The sequence below is a fragment of the Scleropages formosus genome, chromosome 24 (assembly GCF_900964775.1).
Source record: "Scleropages formosus chromosome 24, fSclFor1.1, whole genome shotgun sequence".
NCBI lineage: Eukaryota > Metazoa > Chordata > Actinopteri > Osteoglossiformes > Osteoglossidae > Scleropages > Scleropages formosus.
Genome location: NC_041829.1, coordinates 21,280,072 through 21,304,485, shown reverse-complemented (window position 1 = coordinate 21,304,485; position 24,414 = coordinate 21,280,072). Strand labels below are relative to the sequence as shown.

The 24,414-nt window shown below is 50.1% G+C and overlaps 3 protein-coding genes across 4 annotated transcripts; all 3 read right to left on the bottom strand.

Annotated features, from left to right (window-relative positions):
* zgc:112982 (BCLAF1 and THRAP3 family member 3) lies at positions 1-8,810 on the bottom strand. The gene is made up of 11 exons (XM_018761082.1): positions 8,585-8,810; positions 7,886-7,935; positions 7,178-7,771; positions 6,070-6,744; positions 2,956-3,122; positions 2,584-2,710; positions 2,378-2,435; positions 2,109-2,245; positions 1,272-1,374; positions 783-903; positions 1-390 (listed from the first exon to the last, which is right to left on the bottom strand). The coding sequence occupies exons 2-11, from the start codon at positions 7,924-7,926 to the stop codon at positions 377-379; spliced, it is 2,037 nt and encodes a 678-aa protein (XP_018616598.1). The 5' UTR covers positions 7,927-7,935; positions 8,585-8,810; the 3' UTR covers positions 1-376.
* Positions 8,811-11,222: 2,412 nt separating this feature from the next.
* On the bottom strand, positions 11,223-17,527 carry map7d2b (MAP7 domain containing 2b). Of its 2 annotated transcripts, none has more exons than XM_018761083.1 (13): positions 16,763-17,527; positions 16,086-16,151; positions 15,247-15,350; positions 14,743-14,879; positions 14,262-14,488; positions 14,016-14,166; positions 13,760-13,940; positions 13,560-13,664; positions 13,104-13,154; positions 12,793-12,871; positions 12,130-12,280; positions 11,481-11,734; positions 11,223-11,376 (listed from the first exon to the last, which is right to left on the bottom strand). In XM_018761083.1, the coding sequence occupies exons 1-12, from the start codon at positions 16,989-16,991 to the stop codon at positions 11,488-11,490; spliced, it is 1,728 nt and encodes a 575-aa protein (XP_018616599.1). In that variant the 5' UTR covers positions 16,992-17,527; the 3' UTR covers positions 11,223-11,376; positions 11,481-11,487. The 2 variants fall into 2 exon arrangements, with proteins under 2 accessions (XP_018616599.1, XP_018616600.1); XM_018761084.1 differs by having other exon boundaries at positions 12,130-12,277.
* Positions 17,528-18,943: 1,416 nt separating this feature from the next.
* Positions 18,944-23,268, bottom strand: LOC108939626 (eukaryotic translation initiation factor 1A, X-chromosomal-like). Its single transcript, XM_018761085.2, has 7 exons — positions 23,118-23,268; positions 21,062-21,145; positions 20,842-20,945; positions 20,427-20,477; positions 19,776-19,857; positions 19,575-19,666; positions 18,944-19,408 (listed from the first exon to the last, which is right to left on the bottom strand). The coding sequence occupies exons 1-7, from the start codon at positions 23,131-23,133 to the stop codon at positions 19,403-19,405; spliced, it is 435 nt and encodes a 144-aa protein (XP_018616601.1). The 5' UTR covers positions 23,134-23,268; the 3' UTR covers positions 18,944-19,402.
* Positions 23,269-24,414: the final 1,146 nt, after the last annotated feature.

Here is a 24,414-nt window from a genome sequence, read left to right as displayed (position 1 = left end):
CAGGTGTAAAACAGCACCTTTATTGGATGTGCCAGGAGCACAGCTGTGACGATGCATCACAGGGACACACTACTGCCTGCCTGCTAACTTTCAACAACCAAAAAAAACCTTTACATTTAAAACACTTCAGGGGTTCCCAGTACCTGTTAAAAAAAGTGCAGTGAGGAGAACTGCAGCAGCTGTGGTTCCATTCTTGGAGCAGACCTTGGCCTCAGAACCTGGCTGTTTGAGTATAACAGTCTGGACCCATTCATGAGCAGCCTGTGCATTTGGGGTCACCGAGAGTCACATGTACACAATGGCTATGAATGAAAGCGCCACTTGTTCTCTGAAGCCTCTGTCCTCTGAACTATGTGCACTTCTTCATTGACCGTTTTCACCAGCTGGTACCTGGAGGCACAAGGAACAAAGGATTGTGTTTGACCGCACAGGACCTGACTGGACAATTTCATTAGCTGCAAAAGCCCAACCAGGAACTGAAGTAACAAAAAACTTTTAAAATCATACTTAAAAACGCATGCAGGAATCTTGCCGCGTGCATAATATTAGCTAATGGTAATATTCATAAGAAAAAAATGTCAGGATATTAGAGGTTTAAAAGTATTTACAAGGAAAAAAATTGTTCCACCAAAGAACACGACCAATGGACAACAACAGTACTAAAACGTCCGAGTGAGGCGTAACAATTCTGTGGCTAAAAAAGAAAACTGCCTCATTGTTCAAAGTCCTTTACAGGTTAGAAAAAGGTACATACAAGGACTCCAGTTAATGCGCATACAGACCGTTGGCACTGTTGCAGTTCTGATGCCAGCGGGGGACTGTGCGGTTCTGGGGCCGACCTGATTTGTTCTGTACAGTGAACCCGGGTCTGGGGACCCCAGGCCTCGACTGGCTGACTCTTCTCTGCAGGGAAAACAAACACAGGACTTTCCATAGCAGCCAGCTAGCTGGTGGAGGCAGGTCACACAGGATCTTCCAGCAGCCTTTTCTGGGTCTTGTGTCCACAGATCTGAGTAATGTAGCCAGCCCAGCACTCTCCACATAAACGTTCACACAGGGCCCGAGATGTCAATTATATACATGCCTCTTAACAACACACAATACAGTAGTCAAGGAGCAGAGCCACAAAGTGGTTAATCAGTAAAATTTTCCAGGCTGCATAAGAACAGTTTATCATTCATTATTATTACCATCATTATGGTCATTGTCATCATAGTCATCATGATCACTCCTCAAAAGAAACAAAACTCAAACACAGGCAAGCGTCTCACCGAATCCTCTCCCCAGCGTTCGGATGACGACGAATTCCCTGACCAGGCAGTGCCGGAGAAGCCTTCCGCATCCTGGCTGCAAAACTCCGTGTCAACATGCAAGCTGTTGGTCATGGACAGAAGTCTGTTATGAGTCATTAACCACCAGTGCCATCTGTCACTTAGTGCTCTCATTCTTACCAATAGTGTTACTGTCACTGTCAAGGTTATGCTGTGGCCGTCAGAGATGCCATTTTCTTTCACAAAACAAACGCTTGGTTAATGCCCTAGCAAAGTTCACGCACGCGGCACCAACAGCAAATGCACATATGCATAGTGTGGTGTGATATATATGTTTAAGTAGTTAATATGTTCAAGTGTTTAATATGTTCTAGTTAATATGTTTAGAAAATATATGTGGTGTCTTGGCTTCATGCCCTGTGTGACTGTTTAATGCAATAGAGAAAGTTGGTAGGGAAACGGGACACAAAGAAACTTGAACCTTTAGGATGCGTCCCGACACACTTCTTAAACAGAGGACATTGTATAGACCACTTTCATGTCAGACACAAGGGAAGTTTCGAAAGTGTTGCCACACCTTATGATGACCTATATATGAGCTTACAAATAGAAGGAGGCAACGCAAACCAATTGGGGAGACACCCTGCTGTCTGGGGCTCTCCCGTCGGCCGATGTTGCTGTGAAAAGTTTCCATGTGTCTGAGTGTTTTGTGTGGATCTCCTGCGGCTGATTGGTTCCAAAAAACAAATATGATTTCTTTCACACGCACTGCAGGAAACAAAGTTACGCCAGGATTCGCTCAATCACTGTGCTTGAACAGAATCCGGGGACACTGACCTCACGGGCAGCTGACGCTGCTGCGGGAAACCTACACCTGGAATGGTGACTTTCACCTCTTCCAGGCGTTCCTGCCTCCTACGCTCAAGATCATGTCGTAGGTCACCAGGGTCAACGGCCAGTCGGCGCTTGTGCTTCTATCATGATAAGCATTCAGTGAGTTTAATTTGAAAACAACTTCTCTCTCTAATACAGCTCTGTAAACTACACTAGAATGTGCTTTTTATTGACGCTGAAATAAGTCTGCAATTTTTCTTTTTTTTTAATACCTGCTTATGTCCAACCTCTCTGTACATTCTCAGCTCAGACAGGGACATGTCAATCCGTCTACACAGGAAAAGCAAAGCTGGCATGAGTTTAAAATAAAAATTAAAAACCGCCACATTACAAATGGTATTTTAAGTACCTCATGATATAACAGCATACCGAGGGCAAGAAAATTCACAGAGCAGGGGATATGCAAGAATTCACCAACCGATTTATACGGGGGCTCCCAGATGGTCTAACCTTCTCCTCTTTCTCAGTGTCCTCGTTCAACTGATCATTCTGAACACTGGAGAACCGCTCATTTAAGGTCAGGGCTCTTCCTTTAAAATAATGTTCTGTCGGGGGAAGATTACAAAATACACATTGAAAGTTTTGCATGTTCAAGCCTCAAGAGCTGGTGGGAAGGAGGCTGCCAGGATTCTGGATATGATTTTTGGGTTTGGGAAGGGTTGATGCATTGTTCTGTTTCTATGTAAAATTGGGGGGGGGGGGGTGTAATACAGGAATCTTTTCTTCTTTAACGCTTCTGTGGGCAAAAATAGTTCACAAGCTGTAAAGAAGAGTTCCAAAAGTAGCCAACCTTTGACCTGGTGCACCAGAGTGATGATCTCCTGGGCAAAGGTCCCAGAATGAGAACTCTCGCCCTGTGCCCCAGATCCATGCTCCAGCGCAGGTAAGAAGTCCAAACGCTGCCGGCCCACGCTGATCAAGTCCACAGACAGCTGTCGGTCTGAGGGTAGGGATGCACTGGGGACACAAGAAAGGGTGCTTGTCAACCAGCAGTCATCTCACAATACCATCAGGTTGTGTGAGCTCACCTGTCTTCCATGGACATCATTACAGTTCTTGTTTTTTTTTTTTTTTTTTACATATGCATTAAATGATGAACCCCTTCTTTTAAGACAAGAATGGATGCTACCGAAGACTTGCGAAGCACCAAACAGTACCATTTCATGAGAGGGAGAGATATGTCTGCCATTTGTCATTCGCTGCGGAAGCAGAAGTTGACACCAACCCCATTAAGTAGCCTTTACTGTCCCCAACAAAGACAACAGAAGGACCCTGTCATAACAAGGCAGGTGAAAGTTCATGCTTCCCTTCCACTGCTGTTGTTCATATCCTCCAGAGAAAAGAAGCTCTTTCTCATTAATCTCCTGAGGGCACCGCAAAGAGGTCAAAGTGCAGTTGAAAAGACTGATTGCCCATCTTGCAGCTCTCTGCATGTACTTCATTTGTGCTCTCCAAGTGTCCTTCCACTGTGTTCTCCTCCTTTAGCAGCGTTCCCTTTCACCTCTAATCGCCACTTATCAGGAGCTGGAGGCCATTCTGGGCTGGAAGCATATCGACATCACTGGATCAGAGGACAGACTGCTCTTCCTCCGCATAAAGGCTCAAACGTCAAACAAAACTAGACTTTAACTGCAGACGGTTAACAGTTTAAGGTCATAATCCCTTCACAGAAACTCGAAGCTTTGTGCATCTTCCAGGTTAACATCTGCTGACATCATAAGTAACATGGTGCCAAGTGTCCTGTTGAAGTTTGCATTAAAACTGCAGAAATTAGAAGGGAGCATCCTCACATTACTAAAAGCCACAATGACTGCACGGACCATTAGAAAGACACATCGCACTGGCAATCTGAAAAGGCAGATCTCACCTGAGAAGAAGGTTATTATGACTGTTCACCACTGAGACCAGCAGCATTACATCCCACAAAACACTTCAACACAAATACCAATGTTCTGTTCAGCAGGGGTCCAAGTTCTCAAGATCCTTAATCCCACTGATCAATAGCTTGGGGGGGACTGTACAATTCCAAAGAAAAGAAAAGGACTGAACTCAAAGTTTCAGAAGGAAGAAATGAATTTTACAAAATGGAAAAGTGACTTTTGGAAGTAAAATCTGAACAGGGCACTAGGGGATTGGCTGTGTTTTACAGGGTCTTGAGTTTGAGAACACTTCAGCTGTGGGTAGCATTTTCCCAAGAATCTAGTGCTGCACACAGCTTTTGAGGACGCAGAACAGTATGTCACACAGCTTCACTCCATGTCTTCAAGAACTGGATGAAGTGTTTGTAGTTTCATATGTCCTGAAGTTAAGCAAAAGCACGAGCTCTACATCAGAATCTCATGGCGATTTCCAGTTTGTTTCACCAACCACTCTTTAAAGCAAGTGCTGTGCCAACATTTAGAACATGTCACTGCTACAATCAGAGTTCTTCCTGACGTTCATCCTCAAGTCTTTTGGGCTGAGAGCTTGATGCAGATCATCACTGTGATGCTCAACATGCAGAAGAACGGTGAAATTTCCAAGTAGTCAAAGCACTGTAGAAATAACAAGAGGGCAACCCTCATATATGCTGTGCTGCCAGAATCCTCAAAAAGAACTTTGGTAAAATTTGGTCATTTTTAAGAAATCTTCCTTTCAGTTTGTTAGAGTCCCTTCCCCTGGATAATTTTCAAGGACAGTGGTCAGTCACAACCGCTAAAGCTGAAGGTATGGGCTCTTAAGAAACAGCTGTGTTACAATTCAGCGAGAGCAGTTTGTACAATCACACTTCACTTTGCTTTGTCTTCTAGCAAAGGTTCAGACGTCCAAGAAACACTGGAGAACATTCCACTTGTCCTGGCAGCCACGGCCAGTTCACTCAGAAAGTCCTCAATAGCACACCTGAAAGCTGTTACATACACACACAGCATAAGACTATTTATACAAACCACTCCTACAGAGCCACTGAACCCAAAAGAATCCCAGGCCAATACGGTAACTTGCTCCATTCCGCTTATGCTGAATTTCCAGTGTAAGCTGCAGTAAGAGTATGAGCACAGTTCACCATACTGACCAGTGGTCAGTCTGTGCACACATTTAATGAATCTAGACTCTTCCGCGTATAAAAATTATATTCCACCAATGACTGCACAGCACTCAGAGGAACTGGCATTTCAGGAAGACTCATCTTTGAAGCAGGGGTTAGTAGGGGGATTTGGATTCATCCAACCCAGTGTCCTCATCTTGATTTCATCTTCAAATGGGTCAGTACTCTACAGGGGGTTATGCTACTCCTGTTACCTCCACATACAACCCCTGTGAACATCTGACTGTGGATTGCACCCAGATCTGCCAGTCCGCATGGCATCAAAGAACATTCCTATGAGTGGAAAATCCATGCCACCATACTGCCAGTTTTGGCTTATAACACACCCCTTTCCTTGGGCAGATGGTCCTCAGTACCCAAACACAAGAGCCGAAACAGTAAGGGTTAACTTCAGGCCTCAGTTTCAATTTCATGCAGCATCCTGGAAATTAACCTGACAAAAAAGACTACTTTTATGTCCCAGTCCTTCTTTCACGCTTGCAGTTCCTCATAATGCTTGTTTGGATAGTGCAAGCTGTGTGGCTCAGTATTTAAAAAACACTTCTGTGTCAGGAAAAATCCAGCAAGTCGACAAAAAAATAGAAACCATCAGATTACAGGAACTCATTTTGTTGTAGAGGAACGTAGACAGAACAAATCCATTGAGAACATGGTTGTACAGACAGGATATGCCATACTACTCCAACAGAAGAGAGTACATTTTATACATCCCACAGATGTTCTGTAAAAGATCAACTGAGGCAGAGGTGTTAGCATGTAGCAAACACTGAAGGGAAGCATGAACTCCACCACACATGGGCACTGTCAGCAATACTGTACCTGTGCTGGACAGCAGACTGCCCCATGTCCACCTTAATGGTGAGGGTCTCCTGGGTCTGACTTCTGTTTGCAGCTGCCCTGGGGACTCCATGTCCCATTCGCTGGGGTACCTTCTCCTCTTTGCCATCCCTCTTCCCTCCCGCTGTAACAGGGTTGCTTGTCGGAGGCACATTCTTCACCGATAACTTGGATCCAATCTGCCGGAGGTCAACATCGCCATTGGCATCCAAGGCTAGGTTTGTGAGGAACTCCAGGGTTTGGGCTACTTCCTGCTGTCTTGTTCTGCTTGGGGAGGAGCTATTTCTGCCAGAGCTAATTTCTTGAATGGGGCTTCTCTTTGCACGAAAAGTGTCACGAACAGGGCTGCTTCTCACATCACCAGGGCTTTTCCGTCTGGCCTGTGTAGGCCTAGCTCTGGGATCCTCTTGTTTGTGCTCAAAACCTTTGCGGTGGTCTGCCCTTGGTCGTCCTTCACGTAGATGCCACTGGTCATGACTGTGGTGGTAACCATAATCCTGTCTAACGCGTGCATCCTCCTTGACCTGTCCACGGTTTGAGATTCCGTGATCATGTTCCACAATGATGGGGGCATTCTCTGTGTTGCTTCTTAGCCCCCGTTGTGCCGACCATTCTTGCGAGTCCTGGCTATTCTGAAAGCCAGCATCTTCTGCACACCTGTGTCAACATAAAGCAAGCAACAGTGTTCAACGTACAGCACGGGCGGGGTACTACTCACCAAAGTACCTTTCCCCCCAATGTCTAAACCCCATTTACTGTATGGACGTATGACACTGAATCTGGTGAAATGTGGCAGAAAGGTTTGCTCTACACAAGAAGTTATTAAGAGCAAGGAAGCAAATATGCCAACATTCACACATAAATGTGTATCCAGCAATGCCTTAGATCAGACTGGGAAACGCTCTTGTGGTTCAACGCAAATGTTTAAACACAGGGTCCTTCTCTTCACTGCCTTGAACTCATTTGCAAATCTACCCAAGCTGGGCAACTTCAGCCCATTTCCTCTCAGAGCGTGAGCTTCTACCACTTCTACAATTAAGAATAAGCCCTGCGTTCCTCCACTTGCTTCAAGTACCCTATATCGACACACCTCTTTCTCCATCCAGGACGGACAAAGCTCCTTTCTTTATGGGTGCGGTCCCTGGTATTTCTGTCTGAGATCCATACTTGCTCTTGCAGATCTTTGCCGTGACCACCCCTGTCCCATCCAGGTCGTGAGGTTCTTCTGCCAGGCTTAGCATCATGGCGAATGGCCAGCCTCTCTTCAGGTACTCCCCTTTCATCCTGGTACCTCTGAAAATCATCGTGGTCTTCTGTTCTCTTTCTGCTGCTGCTAGTTTCAGGACTATGCAGCCACCTCCGGGGGGACAACCTCCTGCGCTCAGCATAGTTGAGCTCAAACCCATGTTTCCTCTGACGATCATCTAATCCTCCAGGAGGCGAGTGTTTCTGGGTACGGGTGAGGTTGGGCAAACGAGGTCGCCTCCATCCTTCAGTCCTGTGCTCCTCCAAAGGTCCTGTCCTCAGCCTCTCTTCCCAGTGCCACTCATCTTCTCTGTATGTTGTTCTGCCTTTCTCGCCAGAATCCCTTTGCAGGTCAAAGTCCATTGCACCCAGGGGGTGGTTACTGCCATAACGACGGTCATTGAAACGAGCAGGACTCCTTCGGTTCGGCCCTGATGACCTGTTTCAACAAACAGGAAGTACCCAGTCTGAATATGTCACATCATATATTACTCACACAAGGACTTAATCCACATTCCACATCCATTTCTTCCCACGGCCCACAAAAACTTACCCGTACGGGTGCAGGGGGGACCTTGAACGTGGTCTTGACATTATGTTCACCTTGGAAGGTTAGGAACAAATTGTGGAACAGTGAAAGCAGTTTCCTTTGTGAGTTTAAGTGCTTCTTAGTCACAGACATAAATTCCATCTAGAACATGTGCTTTAATAGTTATTGTCATGTAAAAATGTCAGACTTAAAACTGATCGTTCTAATCTTAACATGAAACACTTCCAGTACACATAAGGGTTCTAACAAAGGTACTGTACTTACTGTACATCACATGATGTACAGTGTGCTCAGCTGAACAGTAAATACAACTGTCTTGTGTGCGCACACACACGTTTGCACACTTAGACGCCGGTACTACAGCCGAGTACTCGGTGCTGCTACTGCGACAATGAACAGTCCCGTATGACGTCATCGCGCACCTGTACTGTGTTTTACCGTGGTACATCGCTGTTTCTGTCCCGAGTCGTGCAGCGTAACTGAAACAAACTAACTAAGCAGCGCGGACAACAACAGCTGCGGCCACTAACGCACTGGGGCCCCGGGGGGGTAAGAAGCGCGCGCGCACACACAGTCGCAGTGTGAGCGCTGGGGGGAAAGAAAAAAAAAAAAAAAGGTCATGATCAGGTGAAAGTTTTCGCCTCAGAGTCAGAGTTTCGCCTCAGACTAGTGCAGCAGCTCCCTCCGTCCCTCGTTACTCACCCCGTCCTTCGCTTCGTTTCGCCTTCGCGCCTCAATAAACACACACACACAGAGTCAGTCTGAGCGCACAGTCGCGACGGTGCAGTCGGAACGAAGTTACGTTGTCATTTTAAAAACGACAAGCACTAAAATGTCTTCCTTTAATGAAGGAAGAAAGATACCGCGCCGTTTTCTCTTGTTTAGAGAAACAGTTAGCGAAGTATGTCACGAGCCCGCACTTCCGTACGAGGCGGAAGAACTCGATCGCAGGCGCATGGAGCGACTTCCGGTCACAGATGCCTTTCAGAATTAAAGTCCCCGTGACGTCATAACGCTCGGAACAGCTCTCAGAAAAGAAGAAGAAACAAAGCCGAGTTCACCTGTGCATCTTGGCAGCTGTTCTAGGTGTGTGCAATTCAGGGAACTCCTTTAATGAAGCCAAAGGTAAGAGCTGTCAAGCTCTAAAAGAGGAATTTATTTTCTCTCCTGGCGGCTTTCTCGTCGCTGTGCCTCAGACCGGGAGGTGTGAAGATGTGGCCTCAGGAGGTGCGTGCCGTGTGGAACCGTCTTGACCGTCTTGACGCTTTATTCTGAGGTAAGTGGGAATGTGGTATTATGTGTTGGGTCCAGAGCTTTAGCACCTCCTTCGCGCCACTCTTCTCCGCTCCCTCGCACGAAAGAGGCCAGGAGGCACTTCGCTCGCACGTTCTTCTGCTTCCACGGCGCGACGCGTTTCAGAACCTTCCGGAGACTTAGCCATCAGAAGGAAGTAAGCGGCAGGAGGTTTGGAGAAGCCAGCGCTTGTTCAGAAACGGTTATTTAATCGTGACGAGCACAATGAGAAAAGTCGCACGAAATTCTGAAACTCGTAACGGTCTCTTTCCAAAATTTAAAAATATAATGCGCTCCGTGGAGAAATCACTGCGGTGAGGAAGACGTGACTAAAGTGTTTCTCCTGCATGGACGTTGTACATGGTTCATTGTTTCAGCTCAGATGTTTATGCATTCTTTAAATTCCCCATAGCATGCGAAGTTCTGAGTTTGCGTCCGTGGTGGTGTCTTTTCATGCGGCGGAAGGTGGATGGTGTGGAGATGTTGGATGCATATCCACGCAGCTTTTGTTCATCACACGCCATATACGCACACGTACTTTAATGACGTTCCCGTTTCCTACCGAACGCCACTGATGTCAGGGGACGGGGTGTATTTCATGGGACAGGCCGAGGGGACCGCATCCCCGGTTGGTGAGACGTGGCTGAAACCCATGTACCAGTTAGAAAACAGGCCAAGCGCTCCTGGAAGAGTTTTCCAGAGAGACAGAGATTTGTACATGAAATATAACTGAAGAAAACACAGGCCATATCTAATTTAAAGCTTTTTAATTATTTTTGAAGGTAAACATTCATGCATCATGTCTACAGTGATTATGCATTTATTTGACTGTGGTCTTTTCTCCATTTCTGCAGGCTGATTGGCTTAACCCTTGTGACGCTGGACCATCAGACACACTTTTGCAACAATCTGCAACCCGTCTACACACATTTACAAAAGTTTAAAACATGTCGTAACGCTTACACACACACACCGACAGTGTCTGTGCCCACGCGGCTGTTCGAATCACTAGAGCGGTCCCTTTAAAGGCCTCGTTCATGCACTCTGATTCTGCGACGGTGAGCACGGTGCCCCGAGCGTCACCCGAAAGGCAAAAACACGCAGTAGCTCGGTAGGTCGACAAGTATCACCCCCACGAGCGCTGGGGTGGAAGTGCTGAACGGTAACTTACACACTGGGACCCTACGACGGCTAAGACAAATAAAGCACAGAGCGCAAATGGTACACTCTCCCAAACAGCCCGCACTGCTCAGCAGCTGGATGGATGTTGGTCACACGTTGTTACTGTAAGCCAGGCCGCTGGTTAAATTGTCCTTCGTGTACACGCTAAATACTGCTGAGGGCCTGGGGGCTTCAACTTTTTCGGAGCTTTCAGAACGTGACCCTGCATCGCCAGTGCTCAGCGTAACGCGCTCTGATCGCAAGCGCCGCTCGTGAAGCGCACACACCAGCGCCATCGCTTTAGTAGGCCTGACTCGGGGTAGCACCGCTTCGGTCATAGCTGGAGTCGCGTCACGGAATGTTCGCTGTAAAACAGCGGGGGTGTACGCGGAAAGGGGAAGCTGCATGTTGACAGCTGGCATATTGGCCACTTTAGAATACCACCCTGATGTGGAGTGAAAGCTCTTTTCCTGCACCACATGTACAGTACGGTACCGTATTGTATTGGCTTTGCGCTCTACGGGTTGCTGAGGGACTAGTGTGAACCACATACTACTTCTATGGGAAAACATAGACATACACACATTTACACTACTGTGATGCGCCGTGTGTCGAAAACACAGCAGAACGAAACGGCAAGAACAGAATTCCATCTCATAAATTGGCGGGATTTCTGTTCTGCGCGGTACCCGAAATAACGAGAACGAGGATTACGTGTTCCACACACAGAGCTAAAGCTGCACTTGTGTCCAGGCAGAAGTATATAAGTTTAAGTGACCCATGGCTGGAGGCTGAGGCTGGGGAACAGACCGTGTAGCTCTTACTCCCACTAAGAAGACTGATGGGACATGGCCGTGTGAGGCACATTTTGACATAAGAAAATCCAATGACAAACAAAATGGCGAATCCAGCGCTTCCTCTCGCTCGTCCTCGGCGCCAGGGATCGTACTCGTGGGTGAGAGGCTTGTTTAGCACAGCCAAAAAGCCATCCATGTGCTCCTCAGCAGATGTTTCCACAGCTACTGGCTCGCCTCCGGTCTCTAGCGGGAAAGACACTGGTAACTAGCTAACCAAGGACACATGGACAGGCACAAGACAGCAGGGACCTGATCCTGAGCTTCTCCTCTGATTCCCGTGGCTTTACCGGCTGGTCACTGCAGGTTGCGCTCGTCAGGAGAGGAGATGAAGCTCTGGATCAGCTGGGCTTCAGCACTGGGGTAGAAGTCCTCGATGAGGTTCTTGTTGCAGTCCCCCAGGGGCTCCCCAGCAGACAGCGCTGGACAGGACACCTGGCTCGTGATGTCCAGCAGGTCCTCCAGGGCGCAAGCGTTGCTTGTACTGCTCTTCTGGAGCTCGTTGTCAGGCAAGTTGGAGGTGAGCTCATCCTTGCTCACTGGGCTGCAGGGTGAACAGCAAGGATGAGTTTTACCACTGGAAGCATCAAGGCAGTGTCTTTTGGTACCACGGCTGTCTTTCGCATATTCTATCGTAGTTTTGCTCTTTCGCTGACGTTGCTGCAAAACTTCCACATGGTCCAGTTGTTAGATAAAGCTGTACAAATACCGCGGTGTAAGTAACACTATGTGTTTCACACTACACCTTAGCGGATTAAGGTGCAGCCTGAGCTACAAACCCTGAATGCCAAAGCAGTCCATTTTTCCTTCTAAAGTGTGTTACAGCGTAAAGAAGTGCACACGTTCACTTGAAAGTGTCAAAAAGAACAATATTGACCAATGCATTCCGGAATGTACCATTGGAACACTGTTAAACAGCCCATCGGTGCTGGAGTTTACCTGACATCCATGGCCTGGACTTCATCAGCAAGCTCATCTGCCCCCCGGCTCTGCACTCCCAGCAGCCCCAGGCCAAAGGATGGGGGCAGTTGCTCCAGGCCCGGCCCACTCACCTGTATGTTCACCACGGTATTCACCTGTCCTATACCTGCTGGACAGAAACCCAGAGAGGAGGCACTTTGGGAGGAAGTAGAGCAGCACTAATATTTCTCTAACGGTGCTTGGATCCCCTGAAGGTCTCAGACCCCCAGCAGAGCACTCGTTTTGATTGGCCGGAGCTCTTGAAGGTGACTGTCGAGATTCTATTGTACCAGAAAATTTGTAGGGGGGGCTTGTTGTTTCTTCTGAGAGGAGAGAGAACCCAGTCCTGGCGCCGCAGCGCAGTGCCTTACAGGAAGACGCCAGTGTATTTGGAGTGTATGCGCAGCAGAGCACACTGTGCAGGGTGTGGGAACACACCACAGTATCTGCAGTGTGATCAGAAAGACACCAGCGCTGGGACCCCAGCAGAGAGGGGCCTCCCTCAGGGGGGCGGCCACATCATTCCCGGCTCTCGCGTGTGCAACACTCTGTGTAGTTAGGGTTCAAGGCTGTCGGTGCGAACACGACCGTAGAGGCGCGGTGGCGGTGGGCGACCGTGGCTGTGGACGCAAGCAGACGTACCTGGAAGCCCCAGGAGCGGAGATGAGAAAGACTGCACGTGGGAGACAGCGGACGCCGGCTCTGCCCAAACGGCGTCTTTCTGTCTCAACGCAGCACAGCAGACGTGAACACACAAAGCTGGCGTGAGCCCTCATGGTGCGCAGTCAACAGCAACACATAACATCACTGGAGTGGAAGCAAGGGGTGTGTGCGCGTGTGTGTGCGTGTGTGTATACGTGGGGCCAGAACACACACCCAGTACGTTTCAAACACAAGGTGAAGATGTATGAGATGTGTGGCGACAACCTGAGTTGTCTGCTGCCGATTCTGACCTTTCCCTCAGCGCCAGTCTTCCTGGTCCTTCTCATAATCTCCTCGATCCTCTGTGGGCAGAGACACACATACGTCGCTACCGACTCAGTGTCTTCCTCCTCAGCGCCATGAGCCACGAGTGTGGAACACGGCATGCGGAGCATGAGGACTACATTTGAGCGTTCGGTGTTGGGTGTGTCATGGCGACGGCAGTGGGAACGAAATACCTTTTCTTCTGCAACGTGAGTCTTCAGTGTGAGAGCTGTGTGTTTTCTACCGTGTGCTGGGAGCTCAGTGTGTCATTTGTAATTCAACACCTTGGTGCTCTACAGTGCTCCTTGAACATTGGGTGTTTAACGTCAGTGTAAAACATCAAGCGTAGAATATCGAGTGTTGAACGTCAGTGTAGAGCATCGAGTGTTGAATGTCAGTGCGTCACTGAACTGAACTCAAGTGGTGCTGTGGAATCTCAGCACCTTCTTCCTCTGCAGTCTCTCCTCATCTTCCTGTAATTTGAGCATCTCCCTCTCCTGTTGCTGGCGTTCTGCCTCCTTCTGGGCCCGAAAGTCCATTTCCTCCTTCTGTTAGAGACAGGGACACACATGCTCATGCCATGCGTGCACACGTGCACGCACACACGCAGAATACAACGAAATGATGAAATGAGCTCTCTGACCTCTCTCTCCAGCTGAGCCTGCAGTTCCCTCCATCGTCGCTCCTTCAGACGCCGCTCCTCTTCTTCCACTCTTCTTCTCTCCAGCTCTTCCCTCTGCCTCTGCTCCTCCTTCTGCCGGGCCTCCTCCTCTAGACGCGCTCTCTCTTCTCTCAGCCTCCTTTGCTCTTCCTCCACTCTCAGCCTTGGGGAAGAAAACATCATGACAACGTGTGTATGGCATACACGCGCGCACACACACGCACACACACGCACGCACCTCTCCTCCTCCTCCTGCTCTCGCCGCTGTCTCTCCTCTTGCTCCTTCTGCTGACGAGCCTGACGCCGGCGCTCTGCCAGCAGTCTGGATGCCTCCTCTGCATCCGTTGTCCCGGCAACAGGCTTTCCGGTAGGGGTCACGGGGGACGCGTCTGTTGCACAGAGACCGAGGGACACGGTTGCCTGGGAGACAGACGCGTGCAAAGAGCGACTCCCTGAGCCGGGCCACACGGGTGCCGCAGCTCACCTGCGCTCCTTTCTGCACCCATTGCTCTCTCCCGGCTCACAGACTTGGGCATCTTCCTTTCGGTCGTCTCCGCCTTTGACGCTTTCCTCTCAGATGAGCCGTGACCTTTGACTTCCTTCTCCTCCCCCGCTGGCTTCCTGCTGAGGTCTGCGCTGGGCCAGCTGGGTCCGTTCTTCAGGGGCGAGGAGGGGTGAGGCCCGGTGGCGCAGGGCGACTGGCGGCGGCTCCTGGAAACGTCAGCGAGAGGACATTTTCATTTCCTCGGAAGCAGCGTCCCTCGTCCCTGCGTACGCTGCACGCACCTTTGGGGACGATTCTTCTCAACTAGTGAGATGGAGCACTAGCAAAACGTGAGGCTTAACAAGAACACACAAGCAATGGCTGAAAAGCAGAACAAGAGAAGGGCCCATTGGGCAGGAAGTGGCGGGTCTGTCAGGAGGGACCGGCTGCATATAGCAGGTGAAGCAGACAGGAAGGAGACCTTCTGGGAGTGCCGAGGCTCTGGCTCAGGGGCCGAGGAGAGGAGCGCCGAGACGGTGTGGCCGGGGAGTCGGGACGCCTCGCAGAGGAGCTTCTGAGCAAGGAGGCCGATGCTTTCTCTGCACCTGAAGTCTCCATCTGAGGAGGAACACTGTCACTGTCAGGGTGTGTGCGGTGGCACGGTGACGGCATGACATCGTCGACCCTTGCTTACCTTCGCCCAAAGCCGGTGATCGCACCGAACACCCAACGATACATTGATTTGCCCACTTGTACCGCAGCGCACTGCCACTCTGCCAAAGCAGGGTGAACATCGCAATCAAGGGCACTTGAGCAGCAGTGGGACGTGAGCTGGAAACCTTCCGATCACAGCGTGACACCACTGAGCTCTAGACTCCCTGGTGCCCCTACAGTGTGTCATACTGGGCTGTCTACAGTAAACGAGGACGTGTGTCTCATCGTGACGCCGTGGTGCCCACAGGGTACTGGGGGAGCTGGAACTCACCGCCGGCGCTTTAGGGGTTGCAGCTGGGGATTCGACTCTGCTCTTTCCGTTCTCGGCATCACTGGGAGGGCCCGAGGCGGAAGGTCTGTGGGGACTAGGAGACACTACAAAGGACACAGACACAAAAGAGACATTGGAAAGGCAACTGAGTTTTTTCACTGGGAACCTTTGTGTGGACACACACACAAGCATTTGCAGAAAGGTAAAGGAATGGCAGAGCTTGGTGGACATGGGACAAGCGCAGCTCAGAGCTCAGCTACTGTCGTATTTCTCTCCTTGATGCCAGAAACCAGGAGCTGTGCTGTTAGCCTGGAGCGACAGTGCAGGGACCTGTGTCTCAGTGTCCAACGCCCAGTGCAGGGACCTGTGTGTCAGTGTCCAGTCCAGTACAGCAGACTGCTTGAGGCACTACATAGCGAGGGGGGAGGTGGGGGGGGTCCTACTGTGTGTCCCTTAGGCTTGGTGGGGGGTTCTTTGTGATGCTCTCTGTGGGAGGTCTGCAGGCAGAGCAGGAATCACTGCATTACCGCACCCCCCCCCACTTGGCTCCTAAGGAGTCCAAAACCTCACGTTGTTCCCTTGGTAAATCTGGATTCTCCTCTGTGTGTGTGTGTGTGTGTGTGTGTGTGTGTGTGTGTGTGTGTGTGTGTGTGTGTGTGTGTGTGTGCGCGCGTGCGTGCACGCACGCCATTTAATCGTCATTTCGGGAGAACTCATAAATGTGTGAAGCGCAGAGGCCCCACCCGCACATCTCCAGACAAAGGAGCGAGGGGGACACACGGCATTTAGACGGCCGTTCTGCAGTGCGAACACACAGCGCCGTTACCCATGTTCCTTACCATGGTTAGATTCACTGCTGGTGCTGGATGGTGAGACGTCACACCTCAGGTCGTTCTCGTAGTCACCTGTTCAGGGGCAGCAGCAGGCGGTTACACACACACACAGGAGACACGGATGTTACACACAACACATCGGGTTCCGCTGCTACTTCTTAATTTCGCTGCGTTTTCACCGTGTTATTTATGCTGCCAGTGCTCCCTGAGCCGTTTTACTGCACGTGTAGCGTGGGATCCGCTCTGGGAGACTCGGGTTCCGCACCTGAAGCCCTAGAGCCACAAGCTGCTCAGTGCACACAGTCACGTCAGCCTGCTGCTCCCGCAGCCTCGGGGGGGTCAGTTTTTACCGATGCGTCACCAGTCATACGGTCCATGGTGGCGCCCTGCCGTCACATGGCGACTCTGTGACGAAGCCGTCTCGTCGAGGGGCCGCAGCGGCCGAGAGCGCGGCGCCACCGTGCCAGTGTCGCGGGAGGGGAGGGGAGGGGCGCGGCGGTGGGACGGCAGGGGTTAAAGACACCCCTGCGGTGGGGATCTCACCCGTCTCACCGCACAGACGCTGCCCTGCATTGCAGGCTCCACACCCCCTGCTCTCTTCCTCCCACCCCCACCTCGCCGCCTGTCCATCCATCCATCTGTCCCTCCGTCCGTCTGTCCCTCCCCAGCGCTTCCTCACTCACCTCCCCAGGTCCAGCGCTTGGGCCGCACATCGTGCTGCAGGCTGCGCTCCGGGGAGCTTCGGCTCAGCGCGTCTAGCCGCTGCTGCTCGTTGCGCTCCAGCACAGGGAAGAAGAGACTCTCTCTCACGGAACCGTGGCTGCGGCGGCGCGGACCGGAACCCGACTGCTCCGTGGCCTCCTGCCCTTCCCGGCGCGGGGGACAAGGCCGTCCGTCCATCTGTCCGTCCATCCTCCGTGTTCAGAGCTCTCGCTCTCCCTCTCTCTAGATTGTCTCACCTCGAAGCGGCAGCCAGGGGAGAGCAGCACATCTGCACCTGACTCCACCCTCCTTCTGCTGAAACCCTCCCTGGGAGGGCCTGCACGCACACGCGCACACACACACACACGCGCACGCAGCAGCTATGCTGCTGACACAAGATGCACCACACTCTCTCTCTTGCTCACTCTCTTTTTCTAGAAGCCCCTCCCCCAACCCCCTGTTCTGACATCATCTGTCATGACCCAGGGTCCTCCTCATCCTGCTGCTTAACTCTTGCTTGCCTGGTCCTGACCCAACACTGGGCACCGGGCACCTCACACACACACACAATGTTAGTAACATGCACACAGTCAGTAACACACGTGTGGAGCCGTTGACCCTGGATGAGAAACAAGACACGTGAGCTTTTGAGAAAACAGCAGATAAAGAACAAAGGACTGGAGCTGCACCGCCCACATGTCTTCCTTGGACAGACCAACATCTCTACTGCCCACCGCTCACCCCTCCAACGTCTTTAAAGGAGATACTTTGGCACTCAATTACCGTGTTTTATATTTACAGTTCGGTGGCGCAGTGGGTTGGACTGGGTCCTGCTCTCTGGTGGGTCTGGGGTTCGAGTCCCACTTGGGGTGCCTTGTGACGGACCGGCGTCCCGTCCTGGGTGTGTCCCCTCCCCCTCCGGCCTTACGCCCTGTGTTGCCGGGTATGCTCCGGTTCCCCGCGACCCTGTATGGGACTAGCGGTTCAGAAAATGTGTGTGTGTGCATATTTACAGTTGAGAATTTATTTCTAAGAGTGTGTTTTCACTTCATCACTAAAGTATTTCTTGCTCGTCAGAGTCAAAATGCTGAAATAAGTCCATTGCGACTGAAAGTGTGCAATGTAACACATGAAGACAGCCCAGGGGGTAATAGTTCTGAGATCTACTGTATATCAGTGTGTGTCAGTGTAAACACTCACACAATACAGTATATTGCTGTGATCTCCCGAAGCATTCACTATTTTAGAAAATTTCAGCGTTACGTGAATTGAGTTTTTTTTTCCATGAACGCCATTCATTCAAGTGCACTTTAGCACATTTTGCCCATTGACCTGTCTATCCTCACGGGAGTGAGGAGCATTCCACTCTTAAGAGAAATGGACAAAATGGCCACACTATTCGTAATTCGTAGCCGCTTCCATCCCGAATGGACACATCTGTCTTTGTACTTCCCGTCACAGGGAAACGCTACAAGGTCAAGCTCTCGGCCCAAGTCCTTCTCAACTGTCCTCAGCCCTTCACTAGGCGACGTCTAACACAACTGAACTCATTTTGAGGGTTCCCCTATGCCAAGTCCAGGTTGAGAAGTGTTTCATGACATCCTACCATGGATCATGGGGATGGGTTTATGAAACTGTCCACCTGATGTGAAGGTTTCCTCTCCAGACGTCCAAGATGGATCCAGGGTTGACGGTTCAGTAAGCGGGTGGTTTTCAGGTCTGATTCGAGGTCATTAGAGGCATTAGCAATACTGACACCATTGTGAGAGCACTGAGGGCTGTAGGAGGCTTTGGGTCACTGTAACGAAGAAGTGGCTTCCATAATAGCAGCCACACCCCAAGAGCTACAAACTGATAAGTCAAAAAATGGCTAAGAGCTACAACATATTCAAAGAAAAAAAACCCCCTTTTTGTGGCAAACCATTTGCACAGCAAGTATTGAATGGCACTTTCCCTCCTCCATGACTCCAAGAACTGATGGCACTTTACAGTATTTCCAATTATCAAATATTGACACCAATATTTCAGCATCACTTCAAATACTGTATTATAGGATAAACTCTGCATGTGTTTCTTCAGCAATTTTACAGACTAAGCCATAGAAGAGACACAAAAAGACACAGGGAAACCTGCTGAGTAACAGAGACAAATTTTTAAAAAAAGTACAATATGCCACAGGACAGGACAGGACTGGAGGGAACTGACCACTACTGGCACATTCATTTATATCTTTGTTACAAAAGAGGAAATGATACAAGAATAAATCTCATTGAATTCTCTGTTCAGAGAACCTATATTAATCACCAGTAAAACAAAATGGCAATGAAAACATAAAATGATTCAACTTTATTGTAAATCCAGATTTTTCAATGCTAAATTTCACCTTTGTGAAATTAATATTATAAATATTCTAAAACGAGAACAGAACAGCGTGGATGTGTATGACCGAGTGATCAAATTCCTGCCATACCCCGATTACAGCGGTAAAACAGAAAAACATCAACCACAGTTTGCTGGGCAGAGACCATCTGATCTCATCCTTGTGAAGAGGAGGATCCGTATTCCTCCTCAGAGGCGAGGCTGGCTGTGGCTCGCAGGGGGAGCGCGGACACACACCTGCTTTAGATCTGAAGGGAGGGGGAGATACGCAGGTAGTTACTCACACAGGACATTTACCTTGCAACATTTCCTTCATTCTCTTCCCGCTGACCAAGCCTCAACCTGACCTAACCCTAATCCCGACGGAGCTACCAGGCTGAGCGCCACGCAAACAGGCAAATCGCCGACACTTACATCATCAATGTCGTCGTCGTCGTCGCCAATGTCATCAAACTGAATTTCGTCGTCGTCTCCGGGGCCAAACGTGTCCGTCTCGTTAATTTTCGCTGAGAAGCAGGGAGACAATCGCATCGACATTGAGAGAACGGAAGGGCGCGTGGAAACTGCGTCGCAATTTTAGCAAAAGAAAGAGGTTGTCGAGTAACAGGAAGTCACCATGTTCGGGCAGCTCTCCGTAAGCCTTGAGACTCCTGGCCTCGTCAGCATTGTACTTGAGGATCACGTCGGCTTTGTTGTCCTGAGGGAAGGGGGCAAAATGAGGAGATCAGAAGTGTAGGAACAGAACAAAGCAATCGATAAATCCATAAAACACCTTATATACAAGCAGTGTAAAAAACGACAGAACAAGTGCGGTGCTGCTGTGAACTGAACACCCCAGAACATGACAGGCAGCGACCAAACCCCAAAACAGCCACTCCGCCTGTCATGTGACTCCATCAATTATTTATATTTAATGCCATGCATTGGGGGGGGGGGGGGGGGGGGGGGGGGTGCGGTGGTACAGCGGGTTTGGCCAGGGCTCGCCGTGTGGTGGTCTGGGGGTTGAATCCCGCTTGGGGTGCCTTGTGATGGACTGGCGTCCCGTCCTGGGTGCGTTCCCTCCACCTCCAGCCTTGTGTCCTGCGTTGCCGGGTTAGGCTCCGGTTCGCTGTGACCCCACTTGGGACAAACGGTTGTAGACACTGTGCGTGCGTGCGTGCGTGCGTGCACCATGCATTTGTCATTTTAATCATGGAAACAAGTCAATCAAAGTAGCATTTGCCAGAAAGATAAACATCAACATCAGCGAGTAAACATTCTTCCCACCTGGTAATCTCTGAGTCCCACTAATATTATGTCAGATGTGTTTATCCACACCTAATAAGGGAGGGAGAGAAAAGAAAAAACACCTTGGTGAATATATTTTCCATCTCAGACAGAAGGTAGATTTACTCTTATTAAACCAGAAGCCACTGGTGCTGCCACACCACACGTTTGCAGTCAAGTCCCCAAAATAAAAGGGAAAAAACCCCAGCGGCTGCTTCCTGCTGCTCCCCAGTGACCCGAGCGAGCTTTGCAGGTACTGCCACATACAAACAGCACGCAATCCTCGAGGGCCAGAGCCAGTGGCTTTCGGTTTCCTGCCCTTGTGGAGTTCACAACTAGCAGCGCACACACACAAACACTATTTTGTCTCCATAACAACACACTTGGACCGACCAAAGAGGTTTCACGGACAAACCTTTTTCCTGAGCTTTCCCCGGATGTGGCACAGCCTCTTCACGCCGTCAAAACACATGGCCTCCAGCCGCCCGTTTCCCAGCATCTTGATCACCTGGGCATATTCTGCAGCACAGGACAGCGACACACTGGTTACTGCTACCTTATATCGCTCTGTGTGTGTGTATCTACTCACTCAGCGATCATTTAACACCATTTTCACACCAGGCGCTGCCGCTCACCTTGCCCGTCTTCCTTGAAGACCAGCTCTCGCTTCTCCGACTCGTTCTCATTCTTACCCCTTCGCCGGTTCTTACCTCCCTTACCTGCGAGAGAGAAGCGCATCATTACGTCGTCCACGCCTCCCGAATCCTGGCACCTCGCGCCACATCGAGGAACCAATCAGAACACATTTACACGTTTTGATATTCGGACACAGCTGTCGAGCACAGGTCTCGCTGTAAACCTGCCACGGCGGGCGAAGTTCGGAACACAAGCCAAGGTCACGTGAAGAGCGAGGAAAGCTGTACGTTCGCTGGCCGCTCCTGCCAGGAAGAACACCCTTGAAAACGAACACAAGTTCACCACAAAATTACCGCAGTCCTAATCGCAATGTGCCGAATTCAAAACCACGTCAGCATCATGACACACAAATAACTTCACTTTTTTCTCCATCATCTGGCAAAGGCGAAAAACGGGGTGAATAACGGTGAGAAAGGACCAGGTTCCAAGCGACTCGTGTCCGTGGCTCTTTGCTCAGCTGCACCGTCGCTTCTCAACTGCGGTGAAGGAGTTTTGTTCTCGGAGTCAAAGAACTAAAATCAACTATAAACGGTGGTGAATGAAGTCCAGAGAGGACAGCTGAAGGTGACGAGGTTAAGACGGAAACGAAGAGGAGACAGCTGGTAGCACAGTGGTTAGAGCTGCTTCCCTTTACCCGAAGATGACAGGTTCGAATCCCACCTCTAGCTGTAGTAGCCTTGAGCAAGATACTTACCCTGAATTACTCCAGTAAAATTACCCAGCTGTATAAATGGCTAAATCACTGTAAGTACCTTAACATTTAAGTCACTCTGGAGAAAAGTGTCAGATAAATGCAAAAACTGTGGTAAAAGGTTGACAGACAGGGGACAAAGTGTCTTTTTCACAAATTTACTCAAATAAAAAGTACTGATGGCAAAAATTACCGATTACCGGTGCATTTACATGGTGCAGCGGGTTTGACCGGGTTCCGTTCTCCGGTGGGTCTGGGGTTCGAGTCCCGCTTGGGGTGCCTTGCGACGGACTGGCGTCCCGTCCCCCTCCGGCCTTACGCCCCGAGTTGCCGGGTTAGGCTGCGGCTCCCCGTGACCCCGCTCGGGACAAGTGCTTTCAGTCAGTGTGTGTATACACTGGAGAAATGCACTTTTACATTAATTCATTTATCTGACACTTTTCTCCAAGTGACTTACAATGTTAAGTTACTTACAATTAAATTATTTACCCAGCATTTGTACAGCTGGGTAACTTCACCAGAGCAATTATTTATGGTAAGAACCTTGTGACCTGCCTTCGCTTCGGGTCTAGACTAAAGGCAGCACTACCTCCCAGCTGTCCCCACTTTTGCTTCCACTCACTTCTCCAGTCGCGTTGCTAAATCAATTCATCATCACGTCAATAATAAGAGCCGAAAGCAGGCAGGCACGTGGGCGACGAGCTGGTTGCCATGGAGACATGACCGTTTCACCCGCCGACCCACGGCCACGTGCCTCACACAGCAGCGCGCTTTTCCAGACAGCAGTTCCGTCCGCGGAGCACAAAATTTAAAATTTAAAATTAAAAAAAATAATAAAAAAAAAAGACTAAGCTGCCATTTCAGCGCAAGCCTGGTGGTCCGTGTACCCGCTTTGCTTTGGGACGGTGCGATGGTGGATTACTACACGACGTCACGTGACGTGCAACATGTATTCTATTAATATTATTATGATGATGATGATGATGATGATGATTCAAAAATAAGCCGGGCACGACGGACGGGCCGCCGGCTGCTCTGTCTGTTGTCCACAGGAACGGACGGGGGACAACAGGCCCGAAATAATCATCATCATCATCATCATCATCATCATGTTCCTCACACCGTCACCGGCGTCGAGCGCGCGAGTTCCGCCAAGCAACGCAGCTCCTCCTCGGCTCGGCTCGGCTCGGCTCGGCCCGCCAATAATCAATCCGATTCGTGTCTGTGTCTGTACTGCGGGAGGCAGAATAAATTCAATAAACTTAAAGCGCTACGACTGCTAACACGACGAGTTCTTGGCTCACCTTTATTCTTCGGCATGTCGAGGTTCGAGCCGCGCTAACGTGTCCCGACCTGGAGCACCTTTGCTTTGCGCAGCGATATCGTGACTCTTCCTCCCCGATCACTCTGCCCTGCGGCCGCCTTGTTGTAACGAACCGCGCATGCGCACGCCCATGTTCAACAGAAACTTTATTTGAAACGCGTGACGAAGGACACTTGAGCGGACTGTCAGCGCGGCGGGCTGCTTTGGCGCCCCCTAGGAGCAGCACCGGAAAGAGCTGCGGAAGCCGTCGCTGCGCGCGCATAGGGGCGGCCGAAGGCGCGAGGGCCCCGGCTCTCCTCCGGGGGGCCTGTCCCTCAGAACTGCTGAAGATCCCTTTCAACCGCAGCTTCTCTGTGGAGCCCACGTTGAGCCCACGCGAAGCCCACGCGGAGCCGGGTGGACTTCCGTTTCCCTCCTCTACCTTGGCGGCCGTTTCTTCCCTCGGCCTGTCGAGGAGCGGGTCTCGATTGTCGCTCCGCTTTCACATGAACTCGCTGAGCGAGCAGACGGTCCAAACCTCCAAAGCAACTCTCGGTGGGCGTCGAGCTGAAAATGCTCCTCCGCGGTCACTGACTGCCGACACTCAAACGTTGAAAGGCGCAACACAAAAGTACGGAGAAGCACGTGCACCGTCACCGTGTTTGTTCACATCTCTTCTTGTGTCCGGTGTGTAAAAAAGTCAAAGGAGCATCCGTGAAGGAAAGGGCCTCCTCACATTTTCATCTCACTAACGTTGACTGTCGAACTGCAACTATTTTGATGGGATTTGGAGTTATTTTAGTATAAATGGTTGTCAGTGACGAGGCTTAGGAACAAACACGCGCGCGCACACACACTTTTTAAACCTTTGAAACTAATGGTGATTACTGGTCCATCTTATGGACTATAGAAGTGTTTTTTCATCAGGAATGCAGCTGGAGAAGATGTCCATATTTCAATGCCCCTTTTATAGGCAGCTGTATAAATATAAAATAAGGTTCCAGCACTATGGCTAGTCTATCAGAATCTGTTAACATTATTTAGGAGATAAATGAGCATTGCAGGGGCATTGCTGGGCTTCTGCCATTTCTTTTGTTCCATGGATTAATTTTTTTTTTTTTTTTTTTTTTTTGGGGGGGGGGCGGTGCTTAAACAGTTACTTTTCCAATGTTGTGTTTGATCTGGTGGAGGTGCGGTGGCGCAGTGGGTTGGACCGCAGTCCTGCTCTCCGGTGGGTCTGGGGTTCGAATCCTGCTTGGGGTACCTTGTGATGGACTGGCGTCCTGTCCTGGGTATGT

What these genes read in the sequence shown, in the direction of transcription:
- map7d2b (XM_018761083.1), bottom strand. Translation starts at nt 16,991, where the DNA reads ATGGACGGACAGATGGACGGACGGCCTTGTCCCCCGCGCCGGGAAGGG. An exon ending in AGCCTCGGCACTCCCAGAAG is followed by an intron (nt 14,489 to 14,742) that starts GTCTCCTTCCTG and finishes TGACGTTTCCAG; the next exon opens with GAGCCGCCGCCAGTCGCCCT. An exon ending in GAGCAGGAGGAGGAGGAGAG is followed by an intron (nt 13,941 to 14,015) that starts GTGCGTGCGTGT and finishes TTCTTCCCCAAG; the next exon opens with GCTGAGAGTGGAGGAAGAGC.
- LOC108939626 (XM_018761085.2), bottom strand. An exon ending in GGGGAAAGCTCAGGAAAAAG is followed by an intron (nt 20,478 to 20,841) that starts GTTTGTCCGTGA and finishes CTCCCTTATTAG; the next exon opens with GTGTGGATAAACACATCTGA. An exon ending in CGGAGAGCTGCCCGAACATG is followed by an intron (nt 19,667 to 19,775) that starts GTGACTTCCTGT and finishes CCTGCTTCTCAG; the next exon opens with CGAAAATTAACGAGACGGAC.
- zgc:112982 (XM_018761082.1), bottom strand. Translation starts at nt 7,926, where the DNA reads ATGTCAAGACCACGTTCAAGGTCCCCCCTGCACCCGTACGG. An exon ending in CGTCCTGGATGGAGAAAGAG is followed by an intron (nt 6,745 to 7,177) that starts GTGTGTCGATAT and finishes ATGTTGACACAG; the next exon opens with GTGTGCAGAAGATGCTGGCT. An exon ending in GAGAGGTTGGACATAAGCAG is followed by an intron (nt 2,246 to 2,377) that starts GTATTAAAAAAA and finishes TTATCATGATAG; the next exon opens with AAGCACAAGCGCCGACTGGC.